Here is a 15,776-nt window from a genome sequence, read left to right as displayed (position 1 = left end):
CTTTGATTTTTTAGTCTGGTGAGAGACCTTGGGCAAAGGACCCAGTTAATTTGCACTCAACTCGTGACCCATGAGAACTGTGAGATAATACATGGCTGTTGTTTTAAACCATTAAATTTATGATAATTTGTTATAAAACCATAGTAATATACTCTGATTGCCCTGAATTTTGTCCTCGAGTTCTTTAACCAAGCAAACCTGCAGGCTTTCATAAGAATTCTAATTGTTACCTAAGATCTAGGTGGGGCCTCCCCTTAGGGCAAATTTTGTCTAAATAAATAAGATGAAAGACTCTGTGCCCCCTCTTTCTTCCAAGTGTCTCCCCTCCAGAAGCTTTTGTTCCCTCTCTATTGCCTTTAGGTAGCTGTCTTTTACGTTTTGTCCAGAGCTTACAATTGTCTGCAGGAAGTTTGATCCACTACAAATGCTACCTGTCCATTCAGATTCTGGATACATTTTGAAGGCATAATGAGTATGATTTGTTGGCGGATTAGAAGCAAGAGTATGACAAAGAGAGAAGTCAGAGATTATCCTTTGGTTTTTGGCCTCTGTAAGTGAAAAGATACAGTTGCCATTTACTGAAACAGGGAAGACTATAAATATAAGAAATTGCATATGTGAGTTTAGAGTTTAAGGGAGTGTTCTGGGCTAGATATAGATATTTAGGAGTTGTTTTTTAAAGCCATGAGACAGAATTAAACCCTCAACAAATTAACTCTAAAGAGAGATGAGAAGAGACCCAAACCCTGAGTCCTGATGCAATCCAGAACTTAAAGATGAAAAGGAAAAATGAAACTAATAGAGGAGACTGAGAAAGAACAAGTGAGAGAGGAGAAAAAACAGTGAGAAGCAGTGACCTCAAATCCAAGAATGTTTCAGGGATGCCTGGGTGGCTCAGCAGATGAGCATCTGCTTTTGGCTCAGGATGTGATCCTGGAGTCCCAGGATGGAGTCCCTCGTCAGGCTTCCTGCATGGAGCCTGCTTCTGCCTCTCTCTCTCTGTGCCTTTCATAAATAAATAAAAAAAAAATGTTTCAGGCACAAGTGAATGATTATTTGCATTTAATGCAGTGCCAAGGAAGATGAGCTTTGAGATATAAACCTTTGAATTTAGCAATGAGGAGGTAGGCATCTGTATCCTCGAAGAGAGCAGGAGTAGGAGAATGTTGCAGGAGAAAGCCTGATTGGGGTGGAGGATACACGGAAGCAGAAAGTAAGAGACTGCAAATTTAAGCGGTTCTTTAGAGCAATTTTGGTGACTAGAGAAAACGCAGCAATACCTTGAGGAAGAAGTGGAGTCGAGAGTTTCATTTTGTTGCTTGTTTTTAAGATGGAAGAATTTATAGCATGATTGTATGTTGACAGGATTAGACAATAGAAAGGGAACTTTGGTGATGCAAAAAAGTAGAAGGGAGAATTATTGTTAGAGCAATGCCCTTGAGTACAGTAGCAAGGATAAGAGTTAGTACACTGTGAAGGAAGTGGCCTCAGAAAGAAAGGCAAAATTCATCCATAGAAATGCAGGTGAGGGCAATTTTGTGGATTTAGACATTGGTGGGTGGTCAATGTAGTAGTGGGAATTAGACGTTTGAAGAAAGAGGAGAAGGTACAAAATAGGTACCTGGAGTGTGAGAGAGTGAAGGAGCCAGAGATGCGTAATAGGCTCTCTAGGCAGTAGTGAGGGTCCACCTGAGGTTAGAGGACCATGATTTTGAAGTACAGCCAGTCAGGATGGATTTAATCAAGATTGGGATTTTTTTTTCCCCAGTAGGGTATAAAATGCATGATAAGGCAAGGGAGCCGAGGCTGTATCGAATAGAGTGATAATGATTGCCCATGAAATCTGAACTAAGTAAGGGAGGAAACCAAGGTGAGTAAATAGCAGTGAAAAGATAGTGAGATGAACAGGTGAACCTGTTCTGCTTCCATGAGCTTTCTGCTTCCCTGTATCCTCCACCCCAATCATCTCCTGAAAAAGAGATTCAATTATAGAGGACAAACTGAGGCTTGCTGGAGGAGAGGTGAGTGGGGATGGGCTACATGGGTGATGGGCATTAAGGAGGGCACGTGACATAATGAACACTGGGTGTTATATGTAAGTGACGAATCACCAAATTCTACTCCTGAAACCAATTTTACACTATATGTTAACTAAGTAAAATTTAAATAAGAACTTGAAACAAAAGAAAAGAAAAGAAAAGAAAAGGGAAGAAAAGAAGGAAAGAAAAGAAAAAAGAAAGAAAAGAAAAGAAAAGAAAAGAAAGAAAAAAAAAGAAAAGAAAAGAAAAGAAGAAAAGAAAGAAAAGAAAAGAAAAGAAAAAAAAGAAAAGAAAAGAAAAGAAAAGAAAAAGAAAAGATGGTAAGGTGAACAAAAAAATAAGGGATATAGATTAGACGATAGGTAGGTAAGTAGATGCAGACTTATGTACATCAATAGAACAATATTAGCATAAACATGGTTTTTAAGGCAGAGTGATAGATATGTGGAGATTCATTGAATTGTTCTCTAATACTTCAGGGTATATATGAAAATGTTCACAATTAAAAGGTAGCTTTTTTAAAGTGACAAGATGCTTTGTGTGACTAAGGGTCATTGGAGTCAGAAGTAAGCTGGAAAGAAAGAGGATAAAGCCTGGATAGTGATCCGATGGAAACTGACAGGATGGAAACATGGAAAGTCTGCAGACCACGTTAGTAACGGGGCCTAGAGTAGGACCCAGGAGCTAAGTGACTACCAGGAAGGTGGAGTGTGGGATCAAGGCAGAAGAGACCAAGGAACCTGGAAGACAGGCCATTATAATGATTAGTTGCATGGACAATAAAAGCACTGAGTAGTGTTAGCATGACAGGGAGCCAAACACTCAGGCCTTCAAAGAATGAGGGACAGTGACTGGTGGGAAACCTTCATAAACTGGTGCTTTTTAGAGAAGCCATTTGGAAGTTGCAACAACAGCAAGGAAGACCCAGAGCTCCCGCTCACCCCATCGCCACCCCCCGCCGACCTAGAGGTACCAGGAATATGCAAGAAAAAACAGATTTCACCTGAGAGGGCTCTGAGGGAAGCAGTGTCCTCAGGGGAGGGCTAGATATTAAGGGAGAAATTGTTCTACTAAGAATCTAAATTAGTTGGTTACTGCACCTGAATGTTAAATTGGGAATCTCCACCTCCTGGCAGTAAAAGTTTCATAAAGGAGAAATGATAGGTTATATAGTCCCTAGGATCTGACAAAAGGAGGCATATAATTTCTTCCAAAGAGAACATTTTCTAAAATCCCCAGCATTTTTTCCATAGATCCATAATCATCTTTATATCCCTAGCAACTAGAACAAAGTTTGGAATGTGATCAGAATACAACAAATGTTTGTTTAACCAAACTCATCTGACACACAAGTTCATAACGAACGATATCTTTAATGGCAGCTTTTGAATATAAAAAGCTTATCTTAACCCCTAGAAAAAGGGCATAGTCATGAGGTTTCCATTGATCTTAGCTTTGAATCTAAGATGGCATTTTCAAAAATGAAGCTAATTATAAAATTTGCCCTAGCAGTTCTTTTCTACAGACACATTGTACAGTATATTATAAGGCACTGAGATAGTTAACAGTTTTTAGTATTCACTTTTATTCTTTCATTTTGAAGAGGAAAACCTGCCATTTAAAAGCATGCAAAGCTAATTAAAGCTTTTCCACTATTTCATTATCTGAATGTAGTTGCAAATTCTGACTTAAAACTCTTATCAGAAGGAGACTCAACATCCCTCCCTGAACAGCAAATGAACATTCAATTAACACTTCAATACAAATGTATTTTAAATAAAAAATATACTTTATTGTTAATCTCGTTCTTTACAAATGCAAATATCCAATTTTAAAATCCAAAGACAGTTGCCTCCCTTTTATTCTTTTGGGGAAAATAAAAGTCTTTTTCTTTATTTACAGGGAAGACCTGAATTTTCTGAAGTTGTTACCAAGTTAGAAGAGTGTCTCTGCAACATTGAGGTAAGAACTTCAGCTTCTGAAATAGGTCCATGAAAAAAATCTTGAATATCCTAGGGTGTTGGGGAATAGATGAGGTGATGCTTGTAGAAAGTAAGTCTGAAGGTCCATAACTTCATTCATCTATTTACCCTGTTCATTAAGTTTCTAGGGTGGACGGACTGAATTGACAGGGGCAAAAGCAAATTCAGCATGAACTCAGACCTCCCAACACATAATCATTAAGCATAGGCAAGCCCAGCTTTAAAAAATTAATATGTAAAAATTTGAAGATACAGTAAATATGTTAGAAAGTAGTTATTTAAATCAACTTTTCTCTATACAAAATTCCTACGGTGAGACATAAGTTAAAATATTAAGCCACTGTCTATGTTCAATAAGAAAGGGAAATTATCACTGAAATTAGTACATAAATTAATTGGGATGCATTGCTTTTATACCGCACATATGTTGCATAAGGTGATATATGTTGGTAATCAGCCTAATGGAATTTTCTTCCCCTTAATATCAAGGAGTTGTTTGCTTTAATTTTCTCCCTAATTGCCTTAATTTTCTATACACCTGGTCAGGAGATAGCATTTGAAAATAAGCAAGGAACTAACACGGGAGTACTAATTCAAAAATAATAATATATCCCCAAAGCAAATGAGTGCCGCAAGAGATGGGGGTGGGCATCACACATCACAAATACAAGCGCATATGATGGGAAGGGGCAAAATGGGAAACAGCATCAACCTGAGATTGCATAACTAAATCCCAGAGTGGAACCATCCAATTTCTTCCCCTAAAAACAACAACAACAACAAAAAAAAAAATCTCAACTTAGAATCACTAGAACCCAGTTTATTGGGAAAGGGTTCCAGGTCTTCAATTGCAGCCTGCAGCGAATGGCTCTGTCTCATAACTCTTTACTGGAACTTCTAAAAAGGAAGCCTTTTATGTAGGAGGCAGCTTCAGTCTTTGGACGTTAAATGTCCATTCACTTCTCTTCAGTCCTGAAACCCACAAAGCAGAGAGAAGTAGTAGTGTATTCAGTGGGGCTTTGGCAGCCCCTAATAACAAAAGCATCCGCCAGAGTCCTTGGATGTTGAGAGACCCTTTTAAGGCTTAAGTTCCAAGTGTCCTCTCACTTTGAACCTTTGTGTTTCTCAGGGCAAAACTTCTCCAAGCCTGGGGATATATCCAACTAGATGAGAGAGTGGATTCCAGAAACAGAGACAATGGTTGGATCTCCTAAACTAGTGTGGCTTCTTACATTGAGCAAGCCTCTTAGCACAGTCTCTCCCAGTAGAGAAGATGAAACACTCAATGCAAAGAGAACTTGCTGGACTGGGCTGCACTCGATAATGGCCCAGAATCAGCTTTAAGGGGCTTGATTTGTGGAATTCCGTACCTCGGAAGATAAAACGAGAGGACGTGTCTAACAGGAATAAATATAACATCACACACTAGAGGCAAAGAAACAATAGCAAAGATGTCAAATGGTGGAGATACGGTTTAGGAGCATCGTGCATGTTAGTAGATAATAAGCTCTTTGGAGTTGGAATGTGAAGTAGCTGTCTTGCTACAAAATAAAAAATGAGTATCATTCCTCTCTATCCTGAGATGGCCAAACAAGATAGTTCCCAGGTATGTCCTTTTAAAGGGATAATTATAGGGGCGCCTGGGTGGCCCTGTGGTTGAGCATCTGCCTTTGGCTCAGGTAGCGATCCCAGGGTCCTGGGAATGAGTTCCATATGGGGCTCCCCGCGGAGAGAAGCCTACTTCTCCCTCTGCCTATGTCTCTGCATCTCTCATGAATACATAGATAAACTATTGTTTAAAAAATAAAATAAAGGGATAATTATAACTGAACACATTTTAGGGAAGAGAGACCAGAATGATGAATGGATTGAACATCACATATATGAGAACCAATTAAAGGAACCAGCGTTGCTTGTCCCAGAGAAGAGAAAATTAAGATAAGCCCGAAAGCTGTTTTTTAAACATCTGAAAAATGATCAGATGGCAAAGGAATTGGTCTTGTCCTCTAAGGGTCAACAGATGGAAATGAAGCGTAATTATGGTTGTTTTTTTTTTTTTCGTTTTTTTTGTTTTTTTTTTTAGGAGAGACAAATTTCTAATTGTCAGAGCTGTCCTAAGATAAATGAACAGGTCTGGAGGCAGTGAGGTCCCCATCCCTGGAGGCTCCCCATCAGCTTGCATAGCTAACTTGAAAAGGAGGCACAGGAGAGATTCAGTCATGGAAGAGTTTGAAGGTTCATTTCAACACTAACATCACATGATCCTCTGAGCTTTACTTAGTAATGTCTTGGCTACTGTAAGGAGCCTAGAATTTGCATGGATTATACTTTTAAACCCAAATCTACTGTCTACCCGTGTTGTGAAATTATAATGTCAAAGCACTAGTGTTCTCAGTTGGGTTAGGTAAAGTTCGTGAACAGCAAGGTCGTCAGAAATTCAAGAAAACTACTCTCCTATTTTTTTTTTCTTCTTTCTCATTTTCTTCCCTCGTACTCTTCTATTTTTCTAACTACGCTTAACTATTTGCAACTGTTTTTGAAAACTCTCTCCCAACAACTCTCTTTAGTCCTCAAGCTTGCCAGACATTAAAGCATCCCTCATTTTGTAAAATGGATATATTCTTGGGAAAATGTGTAAATTCATTTTACATAAAGGAAATAATTTCGTATAAAGGGGATAGTTTTAAGCTACAATTTAAAGGAACTCTGCCACGAATCTCACCGCCATAGTGAAAAATGTAATCTTTCAACCATTAAATAATCACCTTCTAAATATCTATTTTATGAATCTGATTTGAGCACATCATGTTTTCTGAAAAATGTGTATAAATTGAATGGGCCAGCTCTCGGCATAGAACTGGGTCAAAAAAGCAAATTAAGCTAGCCATGTATTACCATCCGAGGCCGATAGGAAAAGCCAAAAGCGAGCTGAGATGAATAGAAATTAAAATAAGAGAAATCCTAGAATAGAAAGTTAAAATAAATCCATACTCTAGCCTATGCCTTAAGCCTGTCAGATTTCTGAAAGGACTGAAGCCACCCTTTCTTCCCTCAGCTGATGTCACCTGCATCAAGTAACAGCAGTGGGTCTCTCTCACCTTCCTCTTCTTCTGACTGCCTGGTGAGCCGGGGAGGGCCTGGCCGGAGCCACGTGGCCGCTTTAAGGAGTCGTTTTGAACTGGAATATGCTCTCAATGAGAGGTCCTGTGCCGCCTGGTCCCAAAGGTGAGTGGCCATGTCCCAAAGGTGAGTGGCAATCTTAGCAACAATCTCGTGGTCCAGTTAAATTCCAAAATCCCACCAAGATATTGGCCTGATTTGGTCAGTATCAGTGGGGGACTTACCACCCCCATGGCAAACTTCAAAGCACAAGTTTTTTGCCCATTTTTCTCGTAATATTATATTAATATTATGGGGCTAAAAAAATAGAACTTTTTTAATTTAAGATCTCTAAGTTTCGAGTAACAGCAATTAACTCTAGCTTAAGTGAGCACTGTCTAACCACAGCAACAAAAGGAATTTACTGAAAGTGTTTTGAAGCTATCATATGGAACCCATGGTAGGATGATATAGAAACCAAGAAACAGCTTTGAGGATCTGAGCACCGAAAATTCAGCACACCGAGGATTACTCTATGACCCCGTAATTCCACCCCTAGGCAGATACCAAAAAAAAAAAAGTTGAAAACAGGTACTCAAACAAATACTTGTACACATATGTTTATGGCGGCCGTATCCGCAATAGCCAAAAGGTGGAACCAACCCAAATATCCATTAACAGATGAGCGGATAAACAAAATGTGGTATGCAGACAATAAAATCTTATCCAGTTGTAAAAAAGGAATGACATCCTGATGCACGCTACAACAGGGATGAACCTGGAGAAAATGCCTTCCCTGGAAAGAAGCCAGGCCCAAAGATCACACGTTAATGGTCCTACTGATATAAATATCCAGAATAAGGGTGTGGGTCCACTCAGGCGGCCATAACAAGATACCACAGACTGGATGGTTTAGACAGCAGAAATGCATTTTCTCTCAGTGGAGGCTGAAGATCTGAGATCGGAGGGCCACATGCTCAGGCCCTGGGGGCACTTACAGATGCCCATCTCTCTGGCTCACAGATGGCCGCCTTCTCACTGTACTCTCATGTGGCAAAGGTTCTGCAATCGTTTCACCTTTTTTGTAAAGACACCAGTCCTGTCAGATCAGGGCTTCACTCTTCTGGCTTCGTTTAACCTTAATTGCCTCCCTAAAGGCCCCTGTCTCCAATACAGTCACATAAGGGCTCAGTGCTTCAACATAAGGATTTGGTGGGAGGGGGCCACCACGCAGTCCATAATAGGCAATATGTAAATCCCTTTAAAAAAATTATTTTTAATTTAAAAGTTAAAACAAAGCAGATTGGTAGTTGCCAGAGGCTGGGGAGAGAGAGAGAAATTAGGAGTAAAGGCCTAATGCATACAGGGTTTTATTTTGGGGTGATGAAAATATTTTGGAAATAGAGGTGGTTGTAAAACACTGTGAATGTACTAAAGGCCACTGAATTGTTCACCTTAAAATGGTTAATTGTATGTTTTGTGAACTTTACCTCAAAACAAACAAACAAACAAACAACTTAAGCAGAGGAGTAGTCAGAAAAAGAAAGAAAAAAAAAAGTTCAACATTCTTCCATAGTGAGCTCTACCATTTACATGCCCCATTCCCAAAAGACAGTCCAAAGAGACAGTCTCTTTGTCTCTCCGCCTAATTCTAGAGTTTCAAGGAGAGATACATCAGTTATGTGTTGCCATAATAATTCTCCCTAAAATCCAAAGCAAAATTCAAGGATATGCTATCATGGGTATTTATCCCTTGCTCATGTGTCCGCGCGCTGGTTATAGGCGGCTTGACCGAGCACAGGTTTTATCCAGGTCTGTCCCAGATGTCTCCCCCTGTCCTTGGGCCAGCAGCTACCTGAGACCTGTTCTTCTCATGGACGAAGGCTAGGAGCTCAAGAGGACAGGCCCCAACTCCACATGCCCATTTAAAGCCTAGGTTCAAGCTGTACCCCCTGACATTCCCTGGCCAAGTCACATAGCTGGGTCCAATATCCAACAGGGAGATAAAATATATATCCTCAACCTCTGATGGAAGGACCACAAAGTTACTTGGCAAAGGGCATGGATACAGAAAGCACAATGAATTCGGAATCCATGCCACGAGAGAGAATGTGGTTGGCCCTTTTGGGATCAAATGGCCACCACTGGTCTAAGCAAATGTCGGGGTCATGTTTCATTAATATAAACATAGCTGCCGGGTCCCCTACTCAGGATGGGGAACAGAAAAGGCAATCACTTATGAACTGGATGGATACCATAGAAAGTACTTACTGCAACTCACGGAAATCTGGGGAAAAAAAAAAAAAACTGGCTTAAAATCTCTATTCTTCCACATGAACTCCCGAGCGTTTGCAAATGAGCTGCTGTACACTCGTACACGCACGTAAATGCCCACACGCTCATTCACACATTCCATCATCACTGTTAAAACTTTTTATCCTGAAAGCAGAGAAAGATTACCTGGAATTAGCGAGATCTTACACCGCACTCAAGTTGCTAGTGTTGCTTTTTTCGTCGTAGTCGTTATGTTCTCAGTCTAACAAAAGGGTTGCACCTGCAGCTACGAAGAGATGGGAACCTGAATCATGAAGCCTTTAATCTACAGAATGTCATGAAATTAAGCATCAGCAGGTTTGATTGATAACCAGGCAAACTGGACACAATTCTTTATTAGAATCCAGTCTCTTATATAATTTCCTAAGAGGCCCAAATGCCAAGATTAGATGGTACAGTCACAGCATCCTCTCCTAGTTCCACCTGCGTGTCTTCTTCTTTACTTGTGATTTTTGAAATTAATGCTCTTGCCAGTCAGATTTTGATATTTCCCAAGCACGCTCACCTGAAGTTTGCTTGGAAGCAGAGGTTAAGAGTGTGAGCTGTGGAATCACACCGACCTCAGGTTCAATCTCAGCTTTGCCCTTCACCAGCCCAATGACCTTGGACAAGTTACTTGCATCTAACACCTAAAATAAAGATGATAATACCAGCTTTTAGGATCACCGTGGAGGGAAGCAGTATCGTCACGGAAGTGAGTGATTGATCAAAAGAGGCCAAGAGACCCCAGCAAAAACTCCAAGTTCCCGTAATGTAGTAGTCACACACCTTACCACGTATACTCAGCTACACTCAAAGCAGGGCCTTCAAGAACCCAGAAAAAGATAAACCACGGCTCACGAAGCTGCCCGAGTGGGGTGGTCCTTCTGATAGCCTCATGACCCCTCACAACGGTCACGGACACCGCGAAGCCTTTGTCTCTCTGCTTGGTTCAGGTTTCTCCTAACCATATAGCACATCCCAAGTGTTTGCAGTGGGGGGGGGGGGTTTGGCATCGAGGGCCAGTTTGGTAGTCGTACCACCCCTCCAGCAAGGTCAGTCTCTGAGCTGCTTGAAATCAACTCCTATGTTGATGAATAAAGCATGTAGCTGAGCAGGAAGAGGCCCTAAGGGAGGGACCATGCGTGTTTTAGTCCTAACCGTACTCCTAGCATGTAGCAGGGCGGCTGGCATTAAGTGGACGTGTAATAAATATTTGCTTCACAGGCAAAGAATCGGATAAATGGGCTCCATAAATCATCATTATTACTAATTCGAGGCATAAATCGGTGAAAAAGCTTTAACTATCTTCGCTGTGCTCTCCATGCATGTACCTCCGACTAGCGAGGGCCCCGCCAGCTGGGCGCTATGTCCGACTCCGAGTAGTCAGCGCAGTAAGGCCCAGCAAGCAGGTGTTCCAATTTGTATAGATGAGGAAACCGAGCCTCAGCAGGAAGAAGTAGCTTTCCCAAGCGTGGGGAGGCAGAGCTGGACTTCTCACCCAAGACTCCTCCGTGCTTTCTGAATTTCTCTGGCACAGGAGGTGGCACTTTTCAGAGGCCTGGTATATTGTGCCAATACTTGTATTTGCTGGGCTTCTTCTGGAAGCCAGTCAGGGAAAGAATTCCGCTACTTCTCCTTCCACCTGCCTGTTCAGCTTTTAGATAGGAAAGACGGAGCCAGTGAGGCCAGAGAGCCACAGGTTCTCAAAGTCAGAGGGTCTAGGGATACAGGAACTGATGGAGCGACTGCAGCAGGGCCATGCGTCTCGCAGCCTGGAAGATGGGCTCACAACGTGCGCCGCACGAACTTTTGCGAGTACCAATGCCCAGGGCCGGTTACACCCGAACCCACGGGGGTGGCAGCCAGACATCAGAAGCTTTTCAAAGTTTCCCAGATAGCTAGATAGCTAGATAGATAGCTAGATAGATAGTAGATAGATAGATAGATAGATAGATAGATAGACAGAAATAAAAATAGAAATAGAAAGAAATAGAAGGGATCCCTGGGTGGCGCAGCAGTTTGGCGCCTGCCTTTGGCCCAGGGCACGATCCTGGAGACCCGGGATCGAATCCCACGTCGGGCTCCCAGGGCATGGAGCCTGCTTCTCCCTCTGCCTATGTCTCTGCCTCTCTCTCTCTCTGTGACGACTCTCTGTGATGACTATCATAAATAAATAAAAATTAAAAAAAAGAAATAGAAATAGAAATAGAAATAAATAGAAATAGAAATAGAAATAGAAATAGAAATAGAAATAGAAATAGAAATAGAAATATAGAAATAGAAATAAAGTTTCCGGGATGATTGCAACAGACCTCCAAGTCCGAGAAGTGTGCTAGAAGGGAATGCTCCCGTGCTCACCTGCCCCTCACTTTGGGGGCCTGGGGTGCAACCGATGGCATACACAGACGAGAAATGTGAGCCCACAGGTGACACGGCAGCTGTGACCAAAGGATACCATCCTGAAGGCTGATGACCTGGGGGTGTCTCCCAGAAATCCTTACAACGTGCTAATAACTGCTCATCTGAGAGGCATTTGAACTCGTTAAAAAAATCACACAGGGTGTGACTTTTATTTTAGTCTGGCCTCATGCTTTTAAAAAGAAAAAACGGGGACAAGATTTGGCCTGTGCAAATCCTGCCTCATGTATGCTCCCAATTCTGGGCCTCTCAGCCCTCCCAGTGCCTTAAAAACGGTGCATTCATTTTTCAATTTTTGGTCCTGAGCTTCGTAGCCTGTGGTCTCACAATGCATTATTTGATGGGGGTTTTGGTGGTTGTCTATTTGCATCTTTGTTCTCACGATTGCTGTTCTCCCTCATAAAATCAATGTCGAGGTGGGGAGACGTCATGTCACTCTCTCCGCAAAGTGGTAGGGACCCACTAGTTCCTACTGAAACCACAGATTGTTGAAATGTGAGATTGAGGAAGGCGCTCCTGAAGTCTTGCCTCTTTTAAAATATTTTGTGTCTCTAGATATATTTGGAAAACTAAGCATGTGGCACTTGCTCCTCCCACCGGGCATGAAACCTCTCCCATCTTGTACATGGATTACATCATGTAAATTTAGAAATGACAAAGTGATACACAACCTTTCAGATGCGACAACCAATTAGTGTCTGTGTGGGGCTGGGCTCTGAGAATAGAACGCTCTGACCCAGTTAGCTGTCCAGGAGAAGAAACCAGCGATCCGGGGACTGCAACTGTAAAACAGACACGCTTGGAATTAATTTCTCACATTACGGGAAGGGTCCGTCAAAGGGCTCCTTTAAATAGAAAGCTTGCCTAGCGCATTTGGAATGCAGTTCAACTTTTAGAAGTTGAATGTAAGTTAGAAAATTTTCATTTACACACGGTTTTTCCGGAATGCAGCGACTGTGTAAGACGATAGCACCCTGGAAACTGAGGTTCCCAGGAAGAATGGAAGAAGAAGAAAAAAAAAAAAAAAAAGGAGAGCAGTTGGGGGGTGAGGACCGTAGCCATTTGCTGTCCTGGAGCAGAATGTTTATCAAGTAGCAGCAAGAGAGTCTCCCTGTCACCCAAGGTCAATACCCCCCGTACCCCCTCTCCCAAGTGCTTCTTTGTACTGAAACTCCCTTAAATGTGCCCTTGTCTTGCGCTCCCTTCTTCATCCCCATTTATTTCTCTTGCCAGCTCCCTGCCATCAGCAGCTTCAACCCCGTGCTTGGGACCACTTTAAACCCCCCCTACCTTGCCTCTCTCGTCTTCATGGGTTTTGTTGTGATTTCACACAGCCCCCGGCTCCAGCCTCTCGTTCACACGCACGGCTGATCCCCAGTCTGCACGTCCCACCCTGACCTTGACCCTTGTGCTTCCTCTAATTTCTCCCCCATTCTACCTTCCTGATGGCCTTCATCCGCTTACCCCTCTACTGCCAGCAAATAACCCTCCTTCCGTAGAACTCCAGTTCCATCCTTACCCTACTTTAAAACCACCAGTCATTTTCCATTGCCTCTAAAATTAAGTGAAGTCATGTCATCGTGGAATCCCAAATGATCAACGGTACATTTTCCAGTTCCACCTCCCCCTGAGCGTCGTGGGTCCCAGCGGTTCTGAGCAGAGAGTGATACGGTCATTTCTTCTCTTCTCAAATCAGTGCCGAACTTCCTACAGGGTTTTGGACAATCCCACAAAGTACAGAATCATCCTGCGCAAAATGGCAACAGCATCCCTGGTCGCGCACACTACAGACGAACTACAAGTTCTTCTTTATCCCATACCTACCTCGTGTTTAACTTACTGTTAACCTCTCCCCATATCCTATTTTTTTTTTTTTTAGCCTTGACACCCTGCCCAATCTTGTCAAAATATTAACAAGCCTTCAGTAATAGCTCCATCAGCTTAATCACTACATCGTGAGGGACCTTTTCTGGGGCCATCCTATCCCCGTCTCTACCTTACCAAGGGCCACAGTATCTTGTCCCACTTTATGCACTTATTTTGTCTAATAATTATTTTTTAAAGATTTTATTTATTTATTTTTTCATGAGAGACACAGAGTGAGAGGCCAGAGACACAGGCAGAGGGAGAAGCAGGCTCCCTGCTGGGAACCCCATGTGGGGACTCGATCCCAGGACCCCCGGATCCCGCCCTGGACCCAAGGCAGACGCTCAACCACTGAGCCACCCAGGTGTCCCATTATTTATCTTTTTATTTCTCCATTAGCTCAGAAGTGCTTCCAGGACAGAAATTGCCTTCTCTTTTGTATTTATGTAGGTGCCTACACTATCTCGTTTATAATTTATCTGTACGTGGTGAATACTAAAAATATTTATTTATAATAAATCAGAGGAATCATTAATCGGGCTCTGAACGCTGTGCTTTGTCTCTCTGCATTTTAAGTGAGTGAGACTGTGGCACTCAGTTTGCGACCCTACATTCCTATCAGGTCAGATATGTTCTTACCCAAAAATAATGAACCACCAGATAATGTTGCCTCTCTGTCACATGTAGAGCATTAAAAGTCTACCTATTTCTTCTTAATGAGCAAAAGATAAAATGGAGGTACCTGAATTTGTGAGGAGAGAAGTGAGTGATGCGTTCATTCCCAGCGTGTGAAAGAAAAAAGAGAGATTGCTTTGAGTTGACGTGGTCAGGAGAGGTCTCAATGAAGAGGCAGATGATGGAGATGCGGTCCAGGTGTAAAGAGAACAGGAGGAAAAAAATAAATAAATAAAGAGAACAGGAGGGACAAACACGAAATAATGATTGCAACCTTTGTTTTCCTTCTTTCCAAAAAAAAATTAATAAAAATTAAAATAATTTTAAAAAGACGTCCCTTCCCCAACTGATCTGTAATAGTAGTTACTTTATTCATCAAGGAGCTGCATTTAGATAGATCTTTTCTCACTATTTCTATTCCATTGGAATATTTGCTTATCCCTATGTAAATAGCACACAATTTTAATTGCAACAGCATTTTATTTTATTTTTTGAAAGAATTTATTTATTTATTTATTTATTTATTTATTTATTTATTTATGAGCGACACAGAAAGAGAGGCAGAGACACAGGCAGAGGGAGAAGCAGGCTCCATGCAGGGAGCCCAATGTGGGACTCGATCCCGCGTCTCCAGGATCACGCCCTGAGCCAAAGGCAGATGCTCATCCACTGAGACATCCAGGCCTCCACGCAGCAGCATTTTTAAAAAGATTTTATGTAGGTATCTGAGGGGGGTGGGCAGGGAAGAGTACAGAGGGAGAGTGGGAGGGGGAAGAAGGCTCCTGCCAACCAGGGAACCCCACATGGGGCTCAATCCCAGGACCCTGAAATCATAACCTGAGCCAAAGGCAGACACTTAACCGACTGAGCCCCCCGGGCGCCCCCAATAGCATTTTCAAAGTCTTGATCTCTAGGAGGTGATGTCTCATCTTGGCTATTCTTGATTTTTCCTGGCTTTCACTCTTCCATATAGCTTTTATGATCAGCTTGCATTTTCTACACACACACACAAAAAGAAGATTTTGATTACAGATTTTTTTCAAGTTTATTTTTTATTTTTTTATAGTCTCTGCAAGCAATGGGAGGTTCAAACTCATAACCCTGAGATCAAGAGTCTCATGCTCTTCTAAATGAGCTAGCCAGGCACCCCAGATTATAGACATTTTAAACTTAAAGATCAATAAGGGAAGATCTGACATCTTTATGATACTGGGTCTCTCCTCTCACGAACTTAGTGCATTTTTGCATTTATTTAAATATTCTTTAATATCTTCTAGTTGGTTTTTATAATTTCTCTGTAAGGTTCTAATATACCTTTTGTCATATTGATTGCTGAAGTAATTTTAATTCATTGCTACTGTATTGTTTTATTCTCTGTAGA

The 15,776-nt window shown here is 41.8% G+C and overlaps 1 protein-coding gene across 5 annotated transcripts in view; it reads left to right on the top strand.

Moving 5' to 3' along the window:
* Positions 1-15,776, top strand: part of TNNI3K (TNNI3 interacting kinase) — a 283,998-nt gene that overhangs the window by 224,676 nt on the left and 43,546 nt on the right. For all 5 annotated transcript variants that reach the window (XM_026018089.2, XM_072754868.1, XM_072754869.1 and 2 more), the window contains 2 exons: positions 3,942-4,001; positions 7,077-7,246. In XM_026018089.2, the coding sequence (XP_025873874.1) occupies positions 3,942-4,001; positions 7,077-7,246 (230 nt within the window). The remainder of the gene's footprint in view (positions 1-3,941; positions 4,002-7,076; positions 7,247-15,776) is intronic.

Source organism: Vulpes vulpes, chromosome 3, assembly GCF_048418805.1.
Source record: "Vulpes vulpes isolate BD-2025 chromosome 3, VulVul3, whole genome shotgun sequence".
NCBI classification, from domain to species: Eukaryota; Metazoa; Chordata; class Mammalia; order Carnivora; family Canidae; genus Vulpes; species Vulpes vulpes.
This window is presented reverse-complemented; position numbering and strand designations above follow the sequence as displayed.